This window comes from Astatotilapia calliptera, chromosome 16 (assembly GCF_900246225.1).
Source record: "Astatotilapia calliptera chromosome 16, fAstCal1.2, whole genome shotgun sequence".
In the NCBI taxonomy this organism is placed as follows: Eukaryota; Metazoa; Chordata; class Actinopteri; order Cichliformes; family Cichlidae; genus Astatotilapia; species Astatotilapia calliptera.
Window position 1 is genome coordinate 33,314,303 of NC_039317.1, and position 24,344 is coordinate 33,338,646.

The following is a 24,344-nucleotide window of genomic DNA, read 5'->3' on the forward strand; positions in this document are numbered from 1 at the left end:
AGTGCTTGTGTGAATTAGAGATGCATGTTCGAGTAGAGCAGAAAAGCTCTACATAAGAACCATTTACCATTCAACACAACCAGTTCTGGACTTCTTTCCAGTCTGGCAGGTACACACTGTGACACCACTCATGCACATCTACTGATAACTTAAATTTGCTGCTTTATCTTTGCTGCACGTCTCTGAACGACGCATGAATATTCTCTCCTCATAAACATTTCCAAAGTGCACTCACAGCACACAGTAACTTTATATTGTCACAGTCAGCAGATGCAGACTGTGAGAGCAGAGGACTGTGGTGGATAAAAGATACAAAACAGAGGGCGACAGCTGACTGTCAAAATAAAACAGGAAGTGCAGAGACGCAGAGCTAAGACACACAGCCAGGGAGAACACACATGACAGATGGACTAACACACGGGGAAACATGTAACCACGCGGCGACGAGGGCAATCTAATAATAATAATACAGAATAACCTCAGGACTAACTAAATGAACTTAAACCTAAACCATAATACAAAATGACATCAAAATACAAGAAAGCTCAGACGACCCAGGACCCTGATGATTCCACTGAGACCACGACACGGTGCTTCCTCCCTCAGCTCATTTTACCAAACGACACAAACCAGTGTGGTCATCATGAGAAATGATGGCTTCTGCTGTTTAAACTCAGAACTGCACGACAAACACCACAAATGACGCTTGTAACATTTGTTGTGAGTTATTTCCATGTTTCCACGGCTACTGGCAGCAGCGCTGTAAACTTTGATCGTGGTGCTGGATGCTATACGGAGGATTAATACGTGACGTTAAAGCTTCTGTGGCGTTTCGATGCTGAAGACTCAGGAACAAACAAATTAGAGGAAGTCATGCGGGGGCTCGAAACCAAAGAGTCCCCAATCCTATTTGGTCTTCACCCAAACTTTCTGAGGCCAGACTGTAGGGAAATCATGCGTGTTCAAAAACAGATAATAAGTCATGACATGTTGACTCATTCTGCCCTGCTGGCAGCCCGAACACACAAACCACACAAGTCAGAGAGAGTCTGTGTTCAAGAGAAAATGTGTGCGTTCACACGAGCTTCCACACTTCTCAGTTAATGTGAGAGCGCCGGTCCATCCTCGCGATCCCTGCGCCTGTGTCTGCTCTGGCATATGTGTCTGATGTATGTCTGCATTCTTGTATTGTGTGTCTGTGTGTGTCTAATGGATGTTCAGCAGTCATCAGACCAGTCAGGCACCAGTCCCAGACAGCGAGGTCAGTCATTCACTAATCATATTAACATTCCTCTATAATGACCCAATGCATAGCTCTCCCCTTTCAGACATGTCTTCTCTCCCTCCATCAAACTGCCTGTTTTCTCTTGATTTTATCAACCTCGTCTTTTGTTCCCCTTCTTTGTCTCAATGACCGTGCAGACTCCAGCACCGTCCAAAGCACCCAAGTCAGATTTCAGAAGAACCGACATCGATTTGGTTCGATCTGCACTCACTCTGGGTCACAATTACAACACCAGCTGATCAATGGAAACGTAACTGATAACAATTCTGAAAATACCGTACTCTTCCAGCAACTTTTCCATCAAATATTCTCTAGTTCTGTTTTTTGTTTTCACACATGACTCAATGTCAAACAAATATCTCCTGGTTGAGCTCAAGTCGAGTGTTTTGGAGATAAAGTTAGAGAAGTTAGGTGGAGAGGGTTTGGATGTGTGTGAGTGGATACAGTGAGTGGACAAAGGATGATGAAGATGGGGGACCTGAGGAAGACCTCAGAGGAGGTTTTATGGTAGCAGGCTAAGGACTGGCTATGGCGCCCCCTAAAGGGCTCGGCTGAAAGGAGAAGAAGAAGAGATCTGCCGCGTGTTAAAGTCAACGTTAGTGTCCAGTAATGGGGAGCATTATAGTTCTGTATTAGTGTTTTATTTAACCCTAGTTCAGGATTATTTACAGTAAATGCAGATTTCCAGGCGTGCGAGGAGCAGCTGAAGCTTTAGCACTTGACCCTCCAAAAACCAACATGGCGGTGGAAAAATGCTAACACTGAGTACATCACACTGACTTCTTCAATCATTTATATACAGTCTGTGGTGTGTGTGTGTGTGTATGTGTGTGTGTGTGTGTGTGTGTGTGTGTGTGTGTGTGTGTGTGTGTGTGTGTGTGTGTGTGTGTGTGATCTCTATCGACACCAGGTTTGCTTCGACTGTTTTCCAGCCAAATCAAATGGAGGCTGTGTGACTTGGCTCAGAGCAGTCTGAGTGGTTTTGCATTTGGCTTAATGTCCTGCAGCGTCTTTCATTACAATACTGCAGTAAGCTGTGTGAGCCACGCAGTTACTTCAGAGGAAGAACTAACTCTGACTTTTTAACTTTGAATCGTGGTTTATGATTAACGCCCTGTTTTTCTCTCTGTGCTGCAACGTGACAGTGCAAACAGATTTATGCTAGTTTTCACCTTTACCTGGTTCTTATTCTTCAAACATTAAACAGGTTTCAGGTTTCATCCACTCAACAGCGCACACACACACACACACACACACACACACACACACACACACACACACACACACACACACACACACACACACACACACACTCTTGGTCAGTCACTGTGAATGATTTAGCTGTTAATGGCTCCAGATCTCTGACAATAAGTCAGTCGTTAATTGCTTCAGCCTGTCATAACCACCAAACCTTGCCTAAGATGACCTCATGACTCAGTGTGTGAGCAGCAGCTTAGCTCAACGACAAAGTGGTCCACAGGGACTGAGGAGAGACCGAAACAGCGCAAGAGAGAAAGGCGAACAATGACTGCCTGAACATGAGAGCATCTCTATTATTCACTGAGACAGTGTGTGTGTGTGTGTGTGTGTGTGTGTGTGTGTGTGTGTGTGTGTGTGTGTGTGTGTGTGTGTGTGTGTGTGTGTGTGTGTGTGTCTGGGTCCACTGAGCTGACACTGATCTCATCTTGTCTGACATGTAACCTCTTGACCTGCTACTGGACATGGACATCATTCATCAACACAGATGCACAGCAGTGAGAGAGCAACCGAGACAAAACTACAAATGTAAAGATTAGCAAAGCGCTTCCCACAAATCAGAATCTGGACATCTGCTCATGTTGACGCCACAGACTTCTCAGGATAGTGACTGAGGCAGCACACGAGTAACTCTGTGAGCCTTGAACCAAGTTACATGCACATGCAAACGTGTTGCAAACAACTTGTCTGTGTTCAGTCCGCCATTTTTGTAGTTCCTGCTCACATTTTTTGGGATGTAACGTGTCTCTGCTCTCACATTAGCCAGTAACTCTTTGCACTCTGACCGACTGACCTTCATTTTCTTTCTCATCGGGCAGTGAACACGGCACACTATACATACTGAGGCTTATCACCAAAATGAAAGTAGTTTTCTTAAAGGACAAGTCGCCAAGCATTATAAATGATGTAAAGGTTCGATACTCAGCAGGAAGTCCTAGGTTAGGAACAATCACAGTAAGGCTCTCTCTTTGACCTTCTGTTTTACACGTCAAATCTTGCTCAGTAATGCAGAACGTCTGCTCTGCAGACACTTTGTCTCTCTCGTCTTATTGTTTCTGTCATTTTTCTTCCTTCTTTCCATCCAACAGTTGTTCTGGGCCATCGGTGAAATCCCAGTTTCCTTTCTGTTCCATTACATTCAGCACATTTGTGCCGTTCCAACGGTCTGCTTGTCCTTATAAGGCCTGAGTGAGAATCAGCACTGGGCTCAGTCTCGTGATCATATAGGAAACATCTCTGACTGCATCTGTGTGTACACTGTGACTGTGGATGGAGGTGTGCGATCACGTGCTATTGGCTGGGATGTTGTGCGTCTCACACAACCTTTGCAGAGCAGCTCGTGCGAGCAGCCTGACACAGTGTATCCCCTTTATTAGCATTCATTTCTTTATGCAGCCAGTCAGCCAGTTCTGTATTCAGCGAAGCCAACAAAGGACTGCAGGTCTTACCACGCTGTTTCTGGAATAATGCTGATGTGTCAGATTATTAATTTACATTGCTTTACTCCAGAGATGCCAAACACTAAACTTTATCCAATTTGTGCAATGGGTGAAATTTATAAGCGGTTCAATTCTTGCTTGAATCTGTCAGTGAAGTAAATAAAAGACCTTTTTTGCAAAAATGCACAGCACGGGGAAAGTACTCAGTGACAAAGAGACTGTCTCATATAACTGAGCTGCAATTTAATATAACTTTATTATATTAAGGCTGTGGAGAGAGAACATTAGAGAATATGAACTGTGCAATGGGTTTTATGTGTTTTTCCAAGAGAAAACCACCTGTGGTTTTAATATAAGCACTAGGCAGAGTGTCTATGTGCAGCATGCAATAGCACGACTGCTCCTGAAACTGCCTGCATGTGTTACTTATGTCTTTTTCCATGTTTGAATATAGATTTTTGGCATCGATGCATGCACGTTATTTTCCGTGCATGTCTTTTGATGTGGATTTATTCGTGCAGATGTAGAAACGACACCCCCTTAAACTCCTTTCCTTCAGTTATCACAGTGTCTGCTAGCAGCAGTGCAGCGTTCAGGTATCAGGACTTAGCCGTGGCTCAGTCAGGATGCAGAACAGCACAACTGTGTTTCCATATTCCACCGTGTCCAATTGCTTGGAGATGAGTCTAAATAGATGGACCTATTGATCAACTCAACCCACCGACAAGAGCATTTTATTTCTCAATGTCATATTTAATAGAAAAAAACCGATGCACCTCTTATTAAAGTGGAAAAAAGGGAAATATTGAGGTTTAGAGAGAAAACATGCTCAAAGGCCATGAACCGAACTGAATGTGATAGAAAATTATATTAGGAGGAAGAAGATGCAGGAGGGATGAGGAGCTCCGAGCATCTCTCTTAACCCTGCCGACTCTCTGCTACAAGGTTTAGTGCTGTTCGTTCTCACTAACAGAGGTTTGGGGTTTAATCCCGTTCTCCTATATATGTATCTCCTATACAACACTCAAGGAAACACGAACATTTCCTGTTTATAATTTCTAAAATGAAGCGTTTCAAGGTCCCAAAGGGAAGGTGTGTGTGTTAGTACAGAGTCATGCCCTGACACGACTGTGAAAGGACAAACACAAAATTCTGAAGGGTGACGACACGATGGACTCGATGTTGGATTCTGGTGGTTGTGATTTATTCATCAGGCCAAAATCTGAAGTTTCATTTGGAGATAAAATTTGATAAAACGCTTTGAGTGTTCGAGTAAAACATTAATACCTAAGAATCAGTCCATTTATCATAATTAGTTTTTCTTTTATTTTTGATGTTTTGTTTTTAATTCATCTCAGTTTACAAAGTGGATTTTATTTAATTGATTGAAATTTTTTTATTTGTTTTTTAGTTAGTTTTAGTCATTTGAATTGTTATTGTGTGGGAGACATGTCAGAGGTGAGGATTAAGAAAACTGGTACAGATGTTACAATAAAAACATGGCAGAGATTTAACACCACTCCCTCTCTATGCTTCTATATAACTTTTATTTTAGTCAACTAGAATATTTTCTCATCTAGGTTAGTTTCCTATAATAACCTGGGTGACTTGAACATGTAACAGGCCGACTGGTGACTGACTGCAGGTCTTCCTGATGGACCTGGATCACAGAAAGTGGGATTTATAAACGTTTACGTGTGAAAGCAGAGATCTGTTATTAACACTTTAAACTTGGGAGGAAGTATTTCACTAACATGCTCTGTTCACGCTGCCTCCACAGCAGGGAAACTGTGTTTATGTTAGTCAGGCGTCTGAAACTCGTGACTAACGTGACACATTTTCCCACATCGTGCCATTAAAGTGTCTTAACACGGTGAAAAAGGTTGTTAATGTGTGTCTACGTCCCAGCGTTTGTGACCTGTTTAAAGCTTCTGTCTGCTAAGGACAGGCTCAGGATAACTTGGAGGTTAAATGTGGGGAAAACCCCAAACTGCCCAAATCTTCCTGATTTCTTTGAAATGGACGGTGGGTTTAATTCCCACCTGATGCTACAAACAAGAGTCGAGGTGTCAGACAAATAAGTAAAAGTGAGAAAGCGGCAGACAGAGTGAACGTAGGATGGGCCAAAAAACAAGATGTGTTTTTATGTGGGAAAGGTTCTGGGAATTACTGCGCTGGGATTTTCCCAAATTCTACTGTGAATCACACAATGGTGCGCCTTTTTCTGACGAGGTTGGAGAAAATCCTGGAGGCAGTTCAGAGGACTGGAACCTTGAACCAAAAAAGACAAACAATCGCACAAAACACGCTCGCCCACACCCACAAACACACACAGACACACACAGACGCCCCTGTCTATGTACAGGACCGGACATGGTTCTAAGAGTAGAGGGAACTCGGGCTGCATCAACAGGATATGATAAAAAGTCCTATTATACACGTGCACGGGCAACATTCATAGATGAGCAATTTTTCATGAGCTTTTTTCACTTTTGATCTTTGCTGCCAATAACAATAAAACTGAATCTGCTCCATGTGTCTCGCTGAAGCTGTTAAAGGTAACAGTGACCTCTCCTTTAAATATTACCTGCAAATAATTCTATTCAAAGGAAAGTAAAGAAATAAACCTACAAAGAAGCTAAACGTCTAACCGATAACAGGACTTGCTGTTCGGTTTGATCAAAGGCAGAAAATCGATCTGCTGTTCTGGCAAAAAAACTTTAACACCAACAGACCTCAAAATACCCCAAATCCAGAGTGGACGGCTCCCTCCGCCCCAGCACGGTTAATAAGATGAAGCTGAAGTTCAGCTCGCACACAAGAATGCAGCTACAGCTGCAACTCAAGCCTGTCAAGTCGGCGCAACGAACACGAAATTAAAAAGGCAAATGCAAGTGAACCGCATTGCCTAGCAACTGTGACGAAGAGGATAGAGTCATCATCAGAGAAGTGGATGAGCTCAGCGGTTACAGAATTTGACAGGCATTTTCAGGGAGTGCAGGAAATAGAGGACTTTGTCAAATTTAGCACAAACTTCTGCAAATGTCAAGCTTCAGGAAGCACATTTGCACCGGCACAGCGGGGACGATCGGCAGGAAACGGACAATTTTAGACGTTACACGAACGAGAAGGAAGAAACAGAAAGGACGACAAAGATACAAATTTGTGCAGATAAACGAATCAGTGTGTTTGTTTGAGGGGGAAAGGTCAGCAGCGGGGGATTTTTCTTCATTTTACCTCATAGTCATGAATAACATTTATAAGAATATGGAAATAAATTAATAGTGTTTAGAACCACAGAATGGACAAAGCACGAGATTATGGTGATAAACGAGCATCAAACCAGCAGAGGCTGTGCCCTTTTCTAATATAAATATAAAAAATATCAGAATACAGGAAGGACTGCAGACTGTAATCCACCCCTTTATCAGGCCTGTCCACACCCACTCTTTCTCACATCGCTGCTGTTTCAGCGCAGCTGCACTGGCTACATGTTACATTTACAGGTGGTTTAAAAATGTTACAGCACGTTTCCAAAGCGTGGATTAAATCCAGGTTACATCACAGGTCACAGAGGCCATCCTGCCCACATCTCCGGTCTCCCGTTTGCCTCTAAATGAAGGATCGGACCTTTATATGAATTATATTTACGTCAAAAGTGATTGGCCACTTTTAAAGCAGTGATGCTTTACAATGAGCTGCTTTATTGGGAGCGCAGAGGAGTCACAGCTTGTCTTATAATCCAACAGTTTGTTATCATTAAAGCAGTGACAGCTGTCAGTATTTCCACTGTTACACAGCAAACACACTCAGAGTACACCCCGAAGGACACGGGTGAAACTAAAACTTCATGTTTGATGTTATGGTGTGATTGTGCCATCATAGGGCGTTGTATTGGAAAAATAAAAAGTCTGTTGTATAGCTCTCCTCACGCCCTTTCATATGACATATTACTCCTTATGGATTTTTCCAAGGTCAACTTTGACCCTGGACGCTAACAATGAAGGTGCTAACCTAGCTAACAAAGGTACTCGTGTCCCCCCAAGCCAAATGTGTTGTTGTGAAGATTGAAGATGATCCATAAAAACCTTGTGGGTAACATGAAGTCGTTACTGATTTTGGTCTGACCTTGACACAAAAATGAAATCTGCAGAATTTACGTGCGCGTGTTAAAGAATTGCTGCACCTGTGAATTGAAACTATTCGCTGATGGACTCCATCAACAGGCATCTCCGAAAACGTTAGAGCACTTTTGCAAATATGTGATGTCTTGATGAATCGAGCAGACATTTGAAGTTTACACAGCAACATTCTCGCATGAAAATATCTTAAAAGTTTATTTTGTGACCCAGACAGAGTAATATTTCAAACTCCGCCACTCTGTGTTCCGCCGCCACTGCCTCCTTTGAGTTTTGGATGAAATGGATTCTGGGATATTGCATTTCGTCATTTCGAGCTGATTGGAGACCAGAACAGCCAATCAGATATTTTTGCATCCAAGTCTGTGATTGGCTGGTTTTGTGGCACAAATATAACGGTGTACACAAAGAGTTGAGCGCGCACGGGCAGAAATGTTGAGAGCGCGAGCGACACATTGCGAGCGAGCGCAAATGCAAAAACTGAGCGAGAGGGGCTGCTGTTGTGTGTGTGTGCGTGTGTGTGTGCGTGGATAACAGCAAACACTGAAATACATTTTTTGCATGCAGCAATGAATTTTGTTCACTCAAATTCAGCTTTTCTTCGCTCAAAATAAATTTCTCTTCAAAATGAAACACTTGCACCTGCAATTTTTTTTTTACGTGCGCTCAAATTTTTTTTTACGTGCGCTCAGAATAGTGGCACAAAAATAACGCCATACGGCGATGAGGTTACACCGGTAGGAAAACAAACCAGCTCAGTGAGTAGGCAGATTTAAATTTGAAACCTGAGGTCGTTTTGTTCTGCCTCACATAACAAAACAACATTAGTAATTAAACGACTGACTGTAAATGAGCACGCATATGTAAACCCAAAGTACGGCAAAACTATCTGATGGTTGCTCATTATAATTTAATCTAATAATAAAGTCGGTGTCACACCACCCACCATAACAATTGGCTTGTGTACAGTACTCTGTGTGAATAACTGTGTGTAAATGTGTGTGTGTGGGACAACACAACAGCGCCCTGTTGATTTAGTTCCCCGTCTCCTTAGGGAGAAAGTCTGTTGTTGTCTTCCAAAACACACACACACACACTCACACACACACACACACACACACACACACACACACACACACACACACACACACACACACACACACAATGCGCTCACTTGTGGTGTGGCTTTTGTTGCTTGATAATTGTTTTTAGCAAAACATAATTTTGCTAGCGGAGACAGCTAACCCATAACCATGAATCAATGAAATGGTAATGGAGCCATAGGGGGAAAAAGGAGAAGAGGAAACACGTCGAGCCCACTGTGGCAAAAATGCAAGATGGGCACTCTCTCTCTCTCTCTCTGCCTTTATCAGTGTTTTTGGTCTCGGCCGCTCCACACTTTACTTTTCATTTTGTTTACTTCTCAAAGCCACTCAGCCAATCCTATAAAAACACACATCAGACGAAGAAAAACAAACCAAGAGAAGTGGAGCTGAATTAGCCATCAGCTCGCCTCCATAAGCATTATTTTCTCCCCAATCATGCGACAGAGAGCCAGTCAGGTAAAAAATCGCTTATGCTTTAATTAATAAATGCATCATCCGTAATAAGAGAGGCTCGTTAGGTGCCGTGGCAACCGCTACTGGTCTTCCTTCCAACTTTCACACTTCAAACTTCATTTGCACCTCTGAAGCATGCTAATTGCTCTCACGCTCTGCGATATAAACGGCGACAAAGTTTTCTTATTTGGAGGCAGGGAAGAGTGTAATGCGAGGCTATCGATCGGAGGGGAAAGACGATTGCCCCCGGCGGGTCACAAACCAAATTACTTTTAGATGTGAATTAAAGCGGGAGCTGAGCATAAGTCTGGATAAGCAAGCTGTTTAGATGCAGTGACACAGGCGATCAAATTCCTAATCAATCATGGTAATTTCATTACTTTAAAAAGTCACAGATTTCTAAAAAATAACTTTAAAACAAACTTTTATTATCAGCTTGTTTTTGTTCCAAATGATCCACCTGGGCATTTCCTAAAGCGTCTGTCCAACTAAAGCTGCAAACGGACTGGAAAACAGGCACAGCGAGAAGAAGGCACACTCCGGGGAGAGAGGCCACGGATGATGAGCGGGTTCAAACCTCTCCGGCTGTGAGGCAGCGGCGCTAACCACTGCAGCGCCGCGCCGCCCATAGGGGACGGTGCCAAACGCAATACCGCCCGGATCTTTACATTTTCCCACGCACACACCCACACGCAGATGTGGTTAATATGTCACCTCGTAGTCGTGACATCGCCCAGCCCGACTGCATGTATTAATTATCCTTTTTATGTTTTAAGCTGGCTGTAATGAATGTTGACAGCGTCTGTGTACACAGAAGTAAAGCTTCTGACTCGGCCTCAATGAGCAGACTCGAGGAGTTCACGGTCCGGCAGTTAAACTGTGATTGCTGCAATAAACCTATCCGTTTGTTATAGCAGATTAATTTCAGCTCCTCGGTCCAGCGACGGGCCTCTGGCTTGTTTCTCACTCTGTGCGTCGTGTTTCTGGATGTTAGTAACAACAGTCGGGGACGCGATCCACTGAGCTCACTCTGGGATCTCAGGTTTACTCATCCAGACATTAGTTGTGAGTATTAGTTAAAATAATCTACTCATTTAGGCCTCTTTCATTTGAAACATGCAGCTGATTTTGCAGGATCAAAATTATTATTATTTTTGTTAAACTGTTAAAACTTGCAGCACCTGTATAATCAGACAGTTACTGCACAAGGAGCTAAAGGAGCAGGAAAGAAAGCAGAACCGTATCGTCTAAACCAGCAGCTTTGTTCAGTCCACAACATATTTGCATGCGCTTCATTTGCAACGGTGGCGAGCGCAGTCATTGCAGGGTGACACCTGGTGCTAACGTGGGAGGTTGAGTTCTTGTTAGCACATTAATAATTTAACATTATTACGGCATCGCAGACGTGCTCCTCGGCGTCTTCCAGCGTGACTCAGCCAATCTGAGCGCAGACGTGATCGTGCCTGGATGTGAATTTGTGATTTGAAAAACACTACCTGCCGAACGACAAGCGCATAAAACCTCTACTTATCTCCTCCGTGTGTGTCATCCTCGTGAAAAGTGGATCATATCAGTCCCATCGGCTCAATGCCCACGGGAGCCGTTCACGTCAAAGAGCACCTTGCGACTGACAGCTAAAGGGCCTTCATCACTTGACAGGCGCAATAAAAGCAGTGATCATTCTGATAGAGAATAAGAAACCTCACACACACAGCACTGTGATCTCTGTGTGTGTCTGTGTGTGTGTGTGTGAGCGTCACTGTGCTGCTTACCCTGTGTGGGTCGTTTTCATGGCCTCTGCGTCGTGGGTCCAACTCTTCATATGGCGGCACCATTCCTTCTCTTCTAGCTTGCTGGTATTCTCGTCTCAGCTGCTGGATCCGGTCCATACTGCCACACACACACAGACACACACACACACGCACGCACACAGAAAACAAAAGCAAAAGGAAACAAGGCTTTAGATGATTATTGCAAACAGATATGCCAACATAACAGAGTAAGAGATTCTTATTGGAAAATAATGAGCATAACTGTGGGATGTATGGATGCTAACCCTGTACTGCCAACTGTATCACACTCAGTACGTGAGTTTGAGTGTGTTTTGGAGATTTCTTCATCAGTGTGTTTTCTGTAAACCCAGAATAAATCTTACAAAAATGCCACATTTAGGCAAAATGATACAAATTCATATGCACAAACTGATAATTAACTTAATTTGTCAGAAAGTTCAATAAACAGATTCAAGTTTTCTCATAAGTCAGAAATGTTAGTCTGAGATTTGGATACAGATGTTTTTATTGTGAATGCTCAGCCCGCCTTTAGCATGTCGCGCTTTTAATACTGTATTGAAACCTGAATTATGAGACTCCTCTGAGGCTGTTTGCACGCCTACAGAGTGGATCCCAATATGAAAAAACATGCATATATTTAACAATATTATTTTCTCAGTTATAATTAGAGCACCATCTGGAAACTCCAGAATTTTCTTCAACTCGCAAAAAACAGATTGTTTATTTTTATTTTTATTTTTTACAATTTGTCACATTTGCCGATCCAACTCAGAAACTGAATGAAAAGTTTTCCTTCTTCATTTTTGTGACCAAGAATTTAATGTCAAAAAGTACTTTTATTTTGAATTACTCTGAAATGCAACGATTTCCTATTCACAAACACTACACCAGCCTCCTTCTGTCAGTTTTAGTAGAATTTCAGGAAACTTTACATCATCGGTTTTATTCTTTTTTCCATGTAAGATATTCATGTTCGAATATTAGCTCAGTATGAAAACAAAGACCTGAGACTGGATTGATGGACATTAAAAAAAAAAAGGTAAATATCTTGATTAAGTATTTGATGTATGAAGCAAAAACTCATCAGCAACCATTATATCTATACTGTACAATTTCCAGGTAAATCAGAGGTGGCCGAGCAGAATACAGTCTATGTGATGATTTGAGATGGAGTGACTCAATACATATAACACTAAATGACATCAATTCAATTTTATTTTATTCAAACAGCACCACATCACAACAACAGTCGCCTCAAGGTGCTTTATATCGTAAGGTAGACCCTACAATAACACATTTCTTACATTTCTTAAATGTAAGAATTCTTTCTTAAATCTCGCATCTGACAAATTCTCTCCATATGGAAAAGACTAAAACTAAGACTGAAAATAATAAAAACTAAACAGAAACAAGAAAATCTGCTCTGGAAACAAAAGTGAAACAAAACTGAATTAAAAACAAAAAGTCAAAATAAAATAAAAACTAATTATAACATACAAAACTATAAGAACTGTTTCGTGTTCATTCTGATGCTTCCAGGCTTGTATAAGCACAAACTGCTGAATTATACAGTTATTACACTTTCTCAGAATTTCCATTAATGTAACACAATAGCCTGTTCAATTCAGGTCAATGTTACTTATATAGCACCAAATCACAACAACAGTTGGTTTATACTGTAAGGTAGATCATACAATAATACTGTGGTGGGGCGTGGTTTGCGGTGCCGTGTGGACGCACCTGCACGGCATCCGCAATCACGCCTACCGTGTTAAAACACGGGGACTCAGGAGTTGTTGTGGTGGTGTGACAAAGGTGAATAAAGATGGCTCAAAATGCAGATCTGTGGTCCCGTTGTGCCTTAATTTCACCACAAATACATACAGAGAGAAAGCCAACAATCATATGACCCCCTATGAGCAAGCACTGTGGCGACAGTGGGAAGGAAAAACTCCCTTTTAACAGGAAGAAACCTCCGGCAGAACCAGGCTCAGGGAGGGGCGGGGCTATTTGCAGCGACCGGGTGGGGTGAGAGAAGGAAGACAGGATAAAGACATCATCATCATCAGATGGCCGTCCTGATGATCAATGAGGAAAAACACACCATCCCAAATGAACACTTGTCTTCTAGTCCGGCTACAAGTACAATATTAATTTAATTTAATCTCAGCTGAGAAAATGAGATTTGACACTGTTACACTGGAGAGAAATACAGCACTGACAAGCATTCACACGTTAACCTGTAGCAGAAAAGGGAAAATCAGTGGGGACGCTACATGTGCTGCAACAACAAGGACACTGTGGATTTAGGCTGAGGGGCAGTTTTAAGTGGCTACATTGGATTTTTCTTAAATTCGTCAAATAAAAAGTCACAGTTGAGGTTGGCCGGGGATATGTGGTTGCTTATCACCCTGAGATGGTCCTTTACCCCCTTGATGGTAAATGGACTGGTTCTTATACAGCGCTTTTCTACTCTGAGCACTCAGCGCTTTACACAACGAATTCATTCACTCAATCACACAGACTGTTAAGTGCTCCCTATCTAACATTCATACACATTCACACTCCGATGGATGCATCGGAGGGAACATGGGGTTAGTATCTTGCCCATGCAGACTGGAGGAGACTGGGATCGAACCACCAACCACTGGCTGGTTCCGGTTAGTAGCCAGTGGTTACCACCTGAGATACAGACACCCCACATTTTTTGATCTCACATTTCACTATCCACGAAGCACAGGGGCTAGCCAGCAAGCAATGATGTGTGTGCAACACACTGATTAAGGCGGTGAGATCTTAGACGTCTGCACTGATGAATGACATATTTTACTTTGTTGAGATTTGGAAAAGTTAACGGTTTTGGTTAAAATAACGTTCATACGGTTAAGCCTATTTGTGTAAACTGTTACGATGAGTTAATACAGTCTTGGCCAGGCATCTGTAACAAGCTAGGAGTAGGACCTCGGTGTGGCCACGTCCTCTGAGTTACTTTTCTTCCTGCGACCAAACAATTTTCTTCCCTGACTGAAAGTGAGTCCACTAGAACGGGTCAGCGTCACAGAGGAATTAGACAGAGCCAGCTGGGTACATGCAAGCATATCTTCAGTTTCTGTGAGCACACTTCCAAGGACCAATATTTTGATCTTTGTCACTTTCTACATCTGTATCTGTTTTTCCATCTTTTTTTATTTTTCTCTTGCAAAAACAAAAACATCAATCATTTTATGAATATGCTTTCTCTCTGTCAGCACAGGAAATATGCAGCATATCAACACTGAACTCTGGGCTCAGGCACACACACAGACTCACTCACCCGTGCGTAATGGAAATACAGAAAGTCATATCATACACATATGTACCCATATGCACCATCAGGACTACAATTTGCAATTTCATGAACTGAAATGGTACGAGGAGAAAAAACCCGCACTGATGCAAAATCAGGTGATTTCTAAAAAGTCCGAAAAATAGCAGCACACTCACTTTCACCTCAAGGCTTCCTTTGAACAAAACCTGGGAGATCATGCATGGATTCTGGTCCCATCTACATTTCAGTATGTGTGCTTCTGTAAAGCTTCAAACTGCTTATTCTAGCTTACTGGGATTTTCTTATTTTAGGTTTTGAACCAGGTGAGAAATCTCAAATATTCTCATAATTGCACAAACTAAATATTAAGCACCCCTGAAAGCATACATGCATGTTTATTTCAAAAGAATGCTTTTGTAGACTTCTTTCGGACTAATCATTGCTTTGCTGTCTGCCCTTTCAGATCAGCCCGTCAATGAGCCATTGTCTTCTGACGCAGCTAAGAAAAATAGATTAAAAAGTAAGAATTATGACCTTATATGTCCAGACACAGAGGCAGGAATAAATTCCACAGTGATGATGCCGGAGTGGGAAAAACAGAATTACAACACAGCAAATACCAGAAGCACTGTACTAGAAGTGTAACATTTCTTCTTAGTCAAAAAACAGTTAGTGTGATTTCATAACCATGTGACATACAAAGTGCTTGTGATGAATGATGTTAACAGAATGGAATTTATACAGTAAACTGCTTCTGTGTTTCACTGGGTATATTTCTTACCATTGGAACCAGTAAAGTCACCAGTTGCAGTGAACTGAGTTCTGTTCTATCAAAGAGAAATGTCCAGCTTTATTTACTCTGGAAAACCTAATGAAGGAGTCAAATATGAGCCAGAGAAGCTCAGTCCTGACCGATGACAGCCACACATCGATGAGTTAGTGAGGATATGCTGCTCTGCCAGTAGTATTACATTTAGGCTCTGTTAGCTGCTGATAGCCCCTGTTAGCATCTGTTAGCTGCTGTTAGCATCTGTTAGCCCCTGTTAGCTGCTGTTAGCATCTGTTAGCCACTGTTAACTAGCGATGGGATTTTTAGAGAACCGGCTCTTTCGGCTCCGAACCGGCTCTTCAGGTTGTTTTGTTGCTTTAATTTATTTATTATTAACAACAATATAAAATTATGGCAAAAGGAATTACTAGTGTAAAAAAGTGGTTTTATTTATATATATTTATATATAAATATATGCGGTGGCCCCTAGAGACAAAACATGTACAAACTCCAAAACACATTTCTAGCGTTAATTGACCTTCCCAAACAGAGCTACCTAGATCACTTAAATTACACAATTGAAAGCATATGTGTATTGTTTGTGTATTTATACACAAGCACTCATATATATATTCAAATAATTTAAAAAAAATGTTCATTTTCCTGTTACTACCACACAACAAATCCGGTTGTTGGTACTTGCTGGCTTGTGTAGCCACGAGGTAACAAAAGCTCAACACTGCCCCCTAGCATCCTGGAGCACTTCTGTTGTGTTCTGTACGTGTTTTGGACTTTGTACGTGCTTCTGAGTTTTTACATGTTTTGGGGTTTTTACATGTTTTGGAGTTTGTACGTGTTTTGTGTCTAGGGGCCACCGTAAACATACTTTTATTTATTCACTCCACATAAAATGTAATAAATAAATCATATAATACAAAAAACAACTATTTACATTTCAACTTTTAACTATTTAAATTTTCAGCTTTTTCCTTTATAAACAAATTTAAAGTGAAACAACACAAAACGCTGCAAACCAGAACACAATTAAATATAAATTAAACTATGAAAACAAAAAGAACATGCACATTCTAATGCAAAGACGGTTATGCAGGTTACACTTTCCAAAATAATTTGATAATGTAAAAAATACATTCTAAACGAATGTGTGCACATGACCAGAATGACTCAAGTAAAAAAATATAGCATGGAAAGAAAAAAATTTCAATGCACTTTTAGTGAGAAATGATTATGAGAAACGAGCTCCATGACCACAAGTTTCCATCAGTTTCTGTGGGTTTCATGGCCATGGCTGCATTCAGATTAACAAATGACATCTGTTCCTTTTTGATGTGTCTCAACCAGCAGCACTCACGCACACAGATGGAGAGAAAAAAGCCCAAAGCCAGATGCTTGTTCATGAAACGTCTTTGAAATGCAGGTGCAGGTATATTTTTATTCACATATCAGGTTTGTTGCAGTTGGTCGCTGACAGTCTGGCTGGCAGGCAAAGAAGAAAAGAGGTGGCCTAAGTGATCTAATTCCTGGGAAAGAACGTAATAATAACCATTGTTCAGGAGGTAATTTCAGCCGACACTGAGAGGGCCTCTAACGGCAAATGAAAAACAAGGTCACTGCTGCAATCTTAATTCAAAGCTATATTTTTTACAAGATAAAATATTTAGGTGGTTTAAATGGTGCAGCTCTTCATAAATCTGTGATATCATACTGTGCAAAAGTGTTGAGCCACCTCATTTCATCGTATTTTCAGTTCAGTTCATTTTTATTTCAAACATTTCAAACATGTGCCTTCACAATCATTACAAAATATCATTCCATTATTTGTTTGAAAAGGAGTAGGCTGAAGTATTTACTTATTTGTCCCTACCCCCTCAAGTTTTACCTCTCATTCATTTAATTTTTTTTTGTCTTAAATTAAACAAACAACATATGAAACATATGAAACATATGAAGTAAAACAAAACATAACATACATAAATCAAAAACAAGAAATTAGCAAGCCCCACCACAGTATAGTTTCTTTCATATGAAAAATACAGAATGTGTATATTTGCAGATACACAAGTTATGGAAAAACAACAAAACAAAACAAAACAAAACAAAACAAAAAAACAAAAAAACAAAAAAGAACCGCAACACCATTACCAGCAACATTACCGTCCTGGGTTAACCCCGTTTTCTTCATTCTTATACTTATTTAAAATTAGGTTTTTATATTTTACTTTAAACTGTTTTATGTTTTGACTGTCTTTTATTTCTTCTGTTAGACTGTTCCATAATTTAACTCCTGCAATTGAGATTGACATAGTTCTTAAAGTTGTTCTAGCACTTTGTATTTTTAAATTCCATTTCCCTCTTAAGTTATACCCACCTTCTCTTTCTATGAACAATTTACAGATTTCTTTGGGGAGCAATTTATTTCTGACTTTATACATTATTTGCGCTGTTTTAAGCTTCACCAAGTCTTGGAATTTAATAGCTTGCATTTTGACAAAGAGTGCATTTGTATGGTCCCTGTACCCTACATTATTTATTAATCTAATGGCCCTTTTCTGTATTATAGTTATTGTTTGTGTGTTACTTTTGTATGTGTTTCCCCAGACCTCTACACAGTAGCTCATATATGGCAGTAGTAAAGCACAGTATAAAATGTGCAGTGCTTTCTGATCCAACATATGCTTTGCTTTCCCCAGGACGGCAATGCCCCGTGCCAATTTCCCCCGAACATAAGTAATGTGTGGCTTCCAACAGAGCTTGTGGTCAATGATCACCCCAAGAAATTTTATTTCATTGACTCTTTCTAAATATACATTGTCAACACATATTTCTACTTCGATGTTTTTCTTTTGGTTTCCAAACAACATAAATTTGGTTTTATCTAGATTCAATGATAATTTATTTATATCAAACCACTTCTTTAATATCGTTAATTCCTGTGTGATCATTTCCAAAACCTGTGGCAATTCCTCTCCTGAACACAGTATGTTTGTGTCATCGGCAAATATTACAAACTTTAAAATCTCCGATACTCTGCAGATATCATTTAAGTACATAATAAACATTTTTGGACCCAGTACTGAACCTTGAGGTACTCCACAAGCTATATCCATCAAATTAGATTTATATTCATTTATTTGTACATATTGTTGCCTATTCCCTACATAGCTTTTTAACCATTCCAAAACCACTCCCCTAAACCCGTACTTTTCCAGTTTTTTTAATAGAATTTCATGATTAACAGTATCAAACGCCTTCTTTAGATCTAAGAAAACTCCGAGCGCATACCTCTTATTATCCATACATTCCGTTATCTTTTCCATTAAATCTATCAGTGCCAAAGCTGTTGATCTGTTGCTTCTGAACCCATACTGACTATCTGTCATTAATTCATATTTTCCACAAAACTGTCAAATCTTTTTATGAAGAGTTTTTCCAGTATCTTAGAGAACTGGGAGAGTATTGACACTGGTCTATAGTTTGTAAAATGATGTCTTTCACCGGTTTTGTAAATGGGAATAACTTTAGCAACTTTCATTTTTTGTGGAAAAACTCCTTTTTGAAATGACAAGTTGAATATATATTTTAATGGTTTTACGATACCATCAATAACTGTCTTTACCGTTACCATATCAATATCATTCCAGTCTGTACTGGTTTTGTTCTTAAGTCCTCTAACTATGTCATAAATCTCTTTCTCTTCCACTGCTCTTAAAAACATTGAGCTACTATTCCTTTCAATATTTTCACCAGTGTCCCTTTCTATTCCATCAACCTTTATTTCTTCTGCCAGTTTTGGCCCTATGTTTACGAAGAATTCATTAAAGCCATTTACTATCTCCTCCATGTTATTAATACTTCTTGTCCCTTCTATAAAGTACCCAGGGTAATCATTATTCCTTGATTCATTTTTGATTATTCTGTTTAATACATTCCATATATCTCTTGTGTTATCTTTATTGTGTTCTAACCTTTTAATTTAATACTCTCTTTTACAGGATCTCATTATATTAGTTAATTTATTTTTGTAAGTTTTATACTTCATTTCAGTTTCTATTGTTCTCTTTTTTATGAATTCTCGATACAGGGTATTCTTTTTTTTGCTGGCATTTTGTAGTCCTTTTGTCATCCATGGTCTTCCTGCATAATTGTGTTTCCTATTGATTTCAATTACTGGGCAGTTTTTATCAAGTAATGTGTTAAATGTTCTTAAAAATCCTTCGTAAGCTTTATTAACTTCTGTTTGTTCATACACAATATTCCAATCTTGCTTTAAAAGTTCATTTCTAAGACAATTTAAGGTCTTCTCTGTTCTTATTCTTTTGTAAATAATCTTATGTCCATCGTTGTTCACTTTATAATGGCATTTCTAAGATGCAAAGACTGGTAAATGGTCACTTATATCATTGATTAACAGCCCACTTTTTATCTTTCCTTCTATTATATTTGTAAATATATTATCTAATAGAGTTGCACAATGAGATGTTATTCTGGTCGGTCTTGTTATCAGTGGAAATAAACCGATGCTGTACATGGAATCAATAAATTCTTCTGAATTCTTTCTGAAATTTTCCTAATTTACTCATGTAAACATACATGAAAATAAGATATAAAAGGCAAAAAACAGAATGTGCTGCCAATATTTGGTATGACCACCTTTATTCTTTACATAGCCTGAACTCTCTCCACTCGTGCTCCTTCTGTTTCCGCCTTTTGTTCTGTTCTCTGTAGGATGACCCACGCTGCTTCACTGATGCTGAGGTGTGTTTCTATCCAGGTGTGCTTTCACAGCACGGGCAGGTGTGTTTGGGATCATGGCAGATGCTTTCCAGCGAGTATTACATGGTGGATTAAAATTTGGTAGTACTTTTCTGTGCTGGTAATTCATCAGTTTTAACAAGATCGTCAACACAACTGACAAAAACGCAGCTCGAGCCATGACAGAGCCTCCACCGCTGCACCTCTCTCTCTTTTGTCACTCAGTAAGGCCTTGACAGTCTCCTTCCACTGAGATCATTTTTTGATAATCATTTATAGGATTACCTCAAGGTCCAGATGCATCTCTCAGCTCCATCTCACGTCTTTTTGTGTTTTTACTAATTCTTAAGGATGTGCCTTTCAGCTGCAGACAGCTTTTAGGCCTGTCACCTCTTCATTTGTCCAACATTTGTCCAGTTTCTTCAGTTCTTTTTTTAAACACACTGCACACCATGCTGAGAGATGTCGAGTTTACTGTTAACAGCTCTCTGACATCTTTCATAGAGTCAGCTAAAGAAATGAGAACAAATTCTATGTTTTCGGCTGCCTAAAGGTTTAATTTAAAACTGGTAATTTGCTGAGTTGTCTGTTCATCCCTCAGTTAGGAGCCTTGTTATGGTTGAACAACTTGCAGGTCAGTGTTAAGTGGCTTAAACTGAACATGGTCAGGTACAAGGACTGGACTGAAAATGAGAGAAAAATAAGCCACATCTAAAAGAAAAGCTTACAAAGTTTGGCTTCAAAAACTGAAGGGTGGCTCAAGACTTTTGCACCGTACTGTATGTCTCATGTACAAGTCTGAGCAGATCCAGCTGACAGTCTCTGCTAAAGATCTGATGTGACGAACAAATTAGATTTAAGCAAACCCTAAAAAAACCGAGCCAATTAAAGATCTGCGGTAACGCCGTAAGTGGTCGGAGTAACTCTCTGGATATTTGTGTAATGATGAAATCTTCAGTGTCCACCTCTAACAGAAAACAAATCCCCAGCGCACTAAATGCAGTCATTAGTCAGTCATTTATCAGCTTACCGGAGACACTGGAGAGACTATGCTAAAAAGCTGCACTGATGTACAGCAGAGGAGGATGCATTAGAGTGACACACAATCTAGTCTGTGTGTGTGCGTGCGTGTAGGAGTGTTTCTACTTGATACTCTATCCTAAATGTGAAAGAACGCTGTGTCAGCAGGTACCATAACATCCACTGTTAAATGAGTACATTTGGAAGTGAAAGAAGAGAAGCGAACAGAGATGCCAACTGCACCTGATGACCAAGCAAAACACGTTTTACAGTCTAGACTCATCACTGAGATGAAAACATCATCATCTTCTCTCAAATAAATGTTTACAGTTCTCTTTTATGAGTTGAAGCATGTATTTTATCACATAAACATATCCTACAATGTTAAAAGTGTATTTTATGTTGACAGGATTCAGCTTCCTGAAGGTCGTATATGATTCCAGCTCATGGAAGGCAGTAAAAAAACCTCACGGAGCCCGGCAGATCGTCACTTATCCTCCACTCTTTGATCAATCTGTCCAAACATACGTGAGTGCACGTGCTCCTGTGAAGAAGAGGAGGAACTGGAGGAAATATAGAGAGGCGGAGGTATACGTACCCTGGATGTATACGTAGCTAACCAGCTAACATCACTCAGATGACACGCACACCAAATATATCCATGTCCCTCACCTTATGCTCTTTTTATTGACGGAGGGCCTGAGGGAAAATTATGTGCAATGAATGAGCAAAGCATTTGTTTCTGTCTGCAGACACACACACACACACACACACACACACACACACACACAGGAACTTCATGTGATTTATGACCCTGCATAAAAGGAAGAGGACAGGCTGAAGAATAAATAATAAGTGTGACAAACACACATGTATGCAAACAGCTCGCGACCACAGAGGACCTGAAGGAGCTATTGATCAGCTGTGGAGAAACGAGTGAGCCATAAAGAGCGCAGACTGGAATGACTTCACTGTTTAACTACGGTGCGGTCATTAACCATGAACACGCCTGCGTCATGTGAGAGCGGCTCATACTGCAGCACAGCTCTGCTATGTGCTCGTTCACCACACCGTAGACGAGACTGTGCCCAAAACACATTTTCAACTAAAATATATTGTTTTCATTAATCTATATTTAAGTAAAGCAGGGCACGGGCCCACACACACACACACACACAGAGCACAGGGAGATCAATCTCCTGCTCTTGCTCTGTCAGACCAATAATAATTTTATAAATGTTTAAAATCAGAATCGGAAACTCGGCGTAGCTGTTAATAATGCTGCTATTAATAATTCAGAATTCTGTTCCATTAATAACATGGCGAGATGCTCCCTGAAATATATCAGCGTCCACAGTAAAGAAATATGTCCTTGTCATTAAACTCGTTATAAAAGAAGCCGTTTCTTTTTCTGTAATCTCTAATGTTCTGCGTCCCAGCTTACTGTAAAGCAGTTTTGTGGTCTGGCGTGTACTCGGGTCATGTGTACACGCTGGGTTACGCCTGCTCACCTGCTCATCAGTGCAAATATCTACTCAGCCAATCACATGAAAGCAGTTCAATGCTTTTAGGTAGACGTGGTTGAGGGTTCACAGACAATCGTCTGAGGTTATCAGGATATGCAGAAGAGCATCTCTGAATGCACAACAAGTCGAGCCTCGTAGGAGATGGGCTGCATCCTCAGACGACCACAAGGGGTGTGGTCTCCTGTTTCCTGTATGAGCTGCACAGGCTGCCTTTGGAATGTGGTTGGATGGGAGATGTGCATCATGGATGTGCACGAATCTGCAGAAACTGTGTGATGCTATCACGTCAACATCAACGATGATCTGCGAGGAATGTTTCCAGCACCTTACTGAATCTGTGCCACGATTAATCAAGGTAAAAGTCACAAAATGGTTGAGTGCAGCAGCCGGGGCAGTAAGGTGGTCCACTCAGGACAAATCCAGTGGATATAAGTTGAAATCCTCTAAAGATAATCGAATGTTTAATGCTCAAAATGCATGTCGCTATACTTTACAGCAGCGGTGGGCAACTCCAGGCCTCAAGGACACGAAAAAAGTCTGAGTGTGTTCATATCTTTGTGGGGATCAAAAATTGGAAATTACTATACTTGTGGGGAGGAAAATGCTGGTCCCAAAAAGTTTGAAGGCATTTTTCACACTCGAAATGTGGTTTTAGTGATAGGGTTACAGTTGGGTCATGGTTAGGGTAAGAGGGTAGGGAAAGCATCATGTCAATTAGAGCAGCGGTCCCCAACCTTTTTTGTGCCACGGACCGGTTTATGCCCGACAATATTTTCACGGCCTTTAAGGTGTCGCGGATAAATACAACGAAATAAAACTAGTACCGGTACTGAAAAAAAGGAGATTTATTCATAACACACGTGAAAAGACCCAGGAAAACAGAGTCAACGATAAAAACGATAACAAAATAACGCTGAAAACCGATAAAAACCCTGAAAACCAGACATTTCACACCTGAGCCTCAACTCTCGCGGCCCGGTACCAAACGACTCACGGACCGGTACCGGTCCGAGGCCCGGGGGTTGGGGACCGCTGAATTAGAGGTCCCCACGAGATATGAATACCCGACACGTGTGTGTGTGTGTGTGTGTGTGTGTGTGTGTGTGTGTGTGTGTGTGTGTGTCAGATTCTGTCAGCGCTGCATTCTTGGATGAAAAAGGATGAAAATAAACATCCACAGATCTGCTGACCCCAAGATTTTTTCTGTTGCATTTTCTTTCATTAGCACAAACACAAAGCCATGAAAAAAATCAATAAAGCTTAAAGACATAAACTGCAGCTGATCCAGAAGCTCGTGGCACGGTGCAAACTTTGTAAAAATCTCTTATTTTTAGTTTGCATCCCTCTGCTGATTCAGATCACTGCAGAAACAAAGAAACGTGTCTCAGTTACAGATGAGCGCCTCGTGCTTTTGATGATCATCGACGTCCCATTCAGCCGCGTTAGGCAGCCATAAGGCTCAAACCCCGAAAACAAG

General features: G+C 40.7%; 1 protein-coding gene across 7 annotated transcripts in view; it reads right to left on the reverse strand.

Annotated features, from left to right (window-relative positions):
- LOC113007774 (partitioning defective 3 homolog B-like) overlaps positions 1–24,344 on the reverse strand; it is a 223,168-nt gene that overhangs the window by 36,911 nt on the left and 161,913 nt on the right. For all 7 annotated transcript variants that reach the window (XM_026144697.1, XM_026144696.1, XM_026144694.1 and 4 more), the window contains one exon: positions 11,452–11,569. In XM_026144697.1, the coding sequence (XP_026000482.1) occupies positions 11,452–11,569 (118 nt within the window). The remainder of the gene's footprint in view (positions 1–11,451; positions 11,570–24,344) is intronic.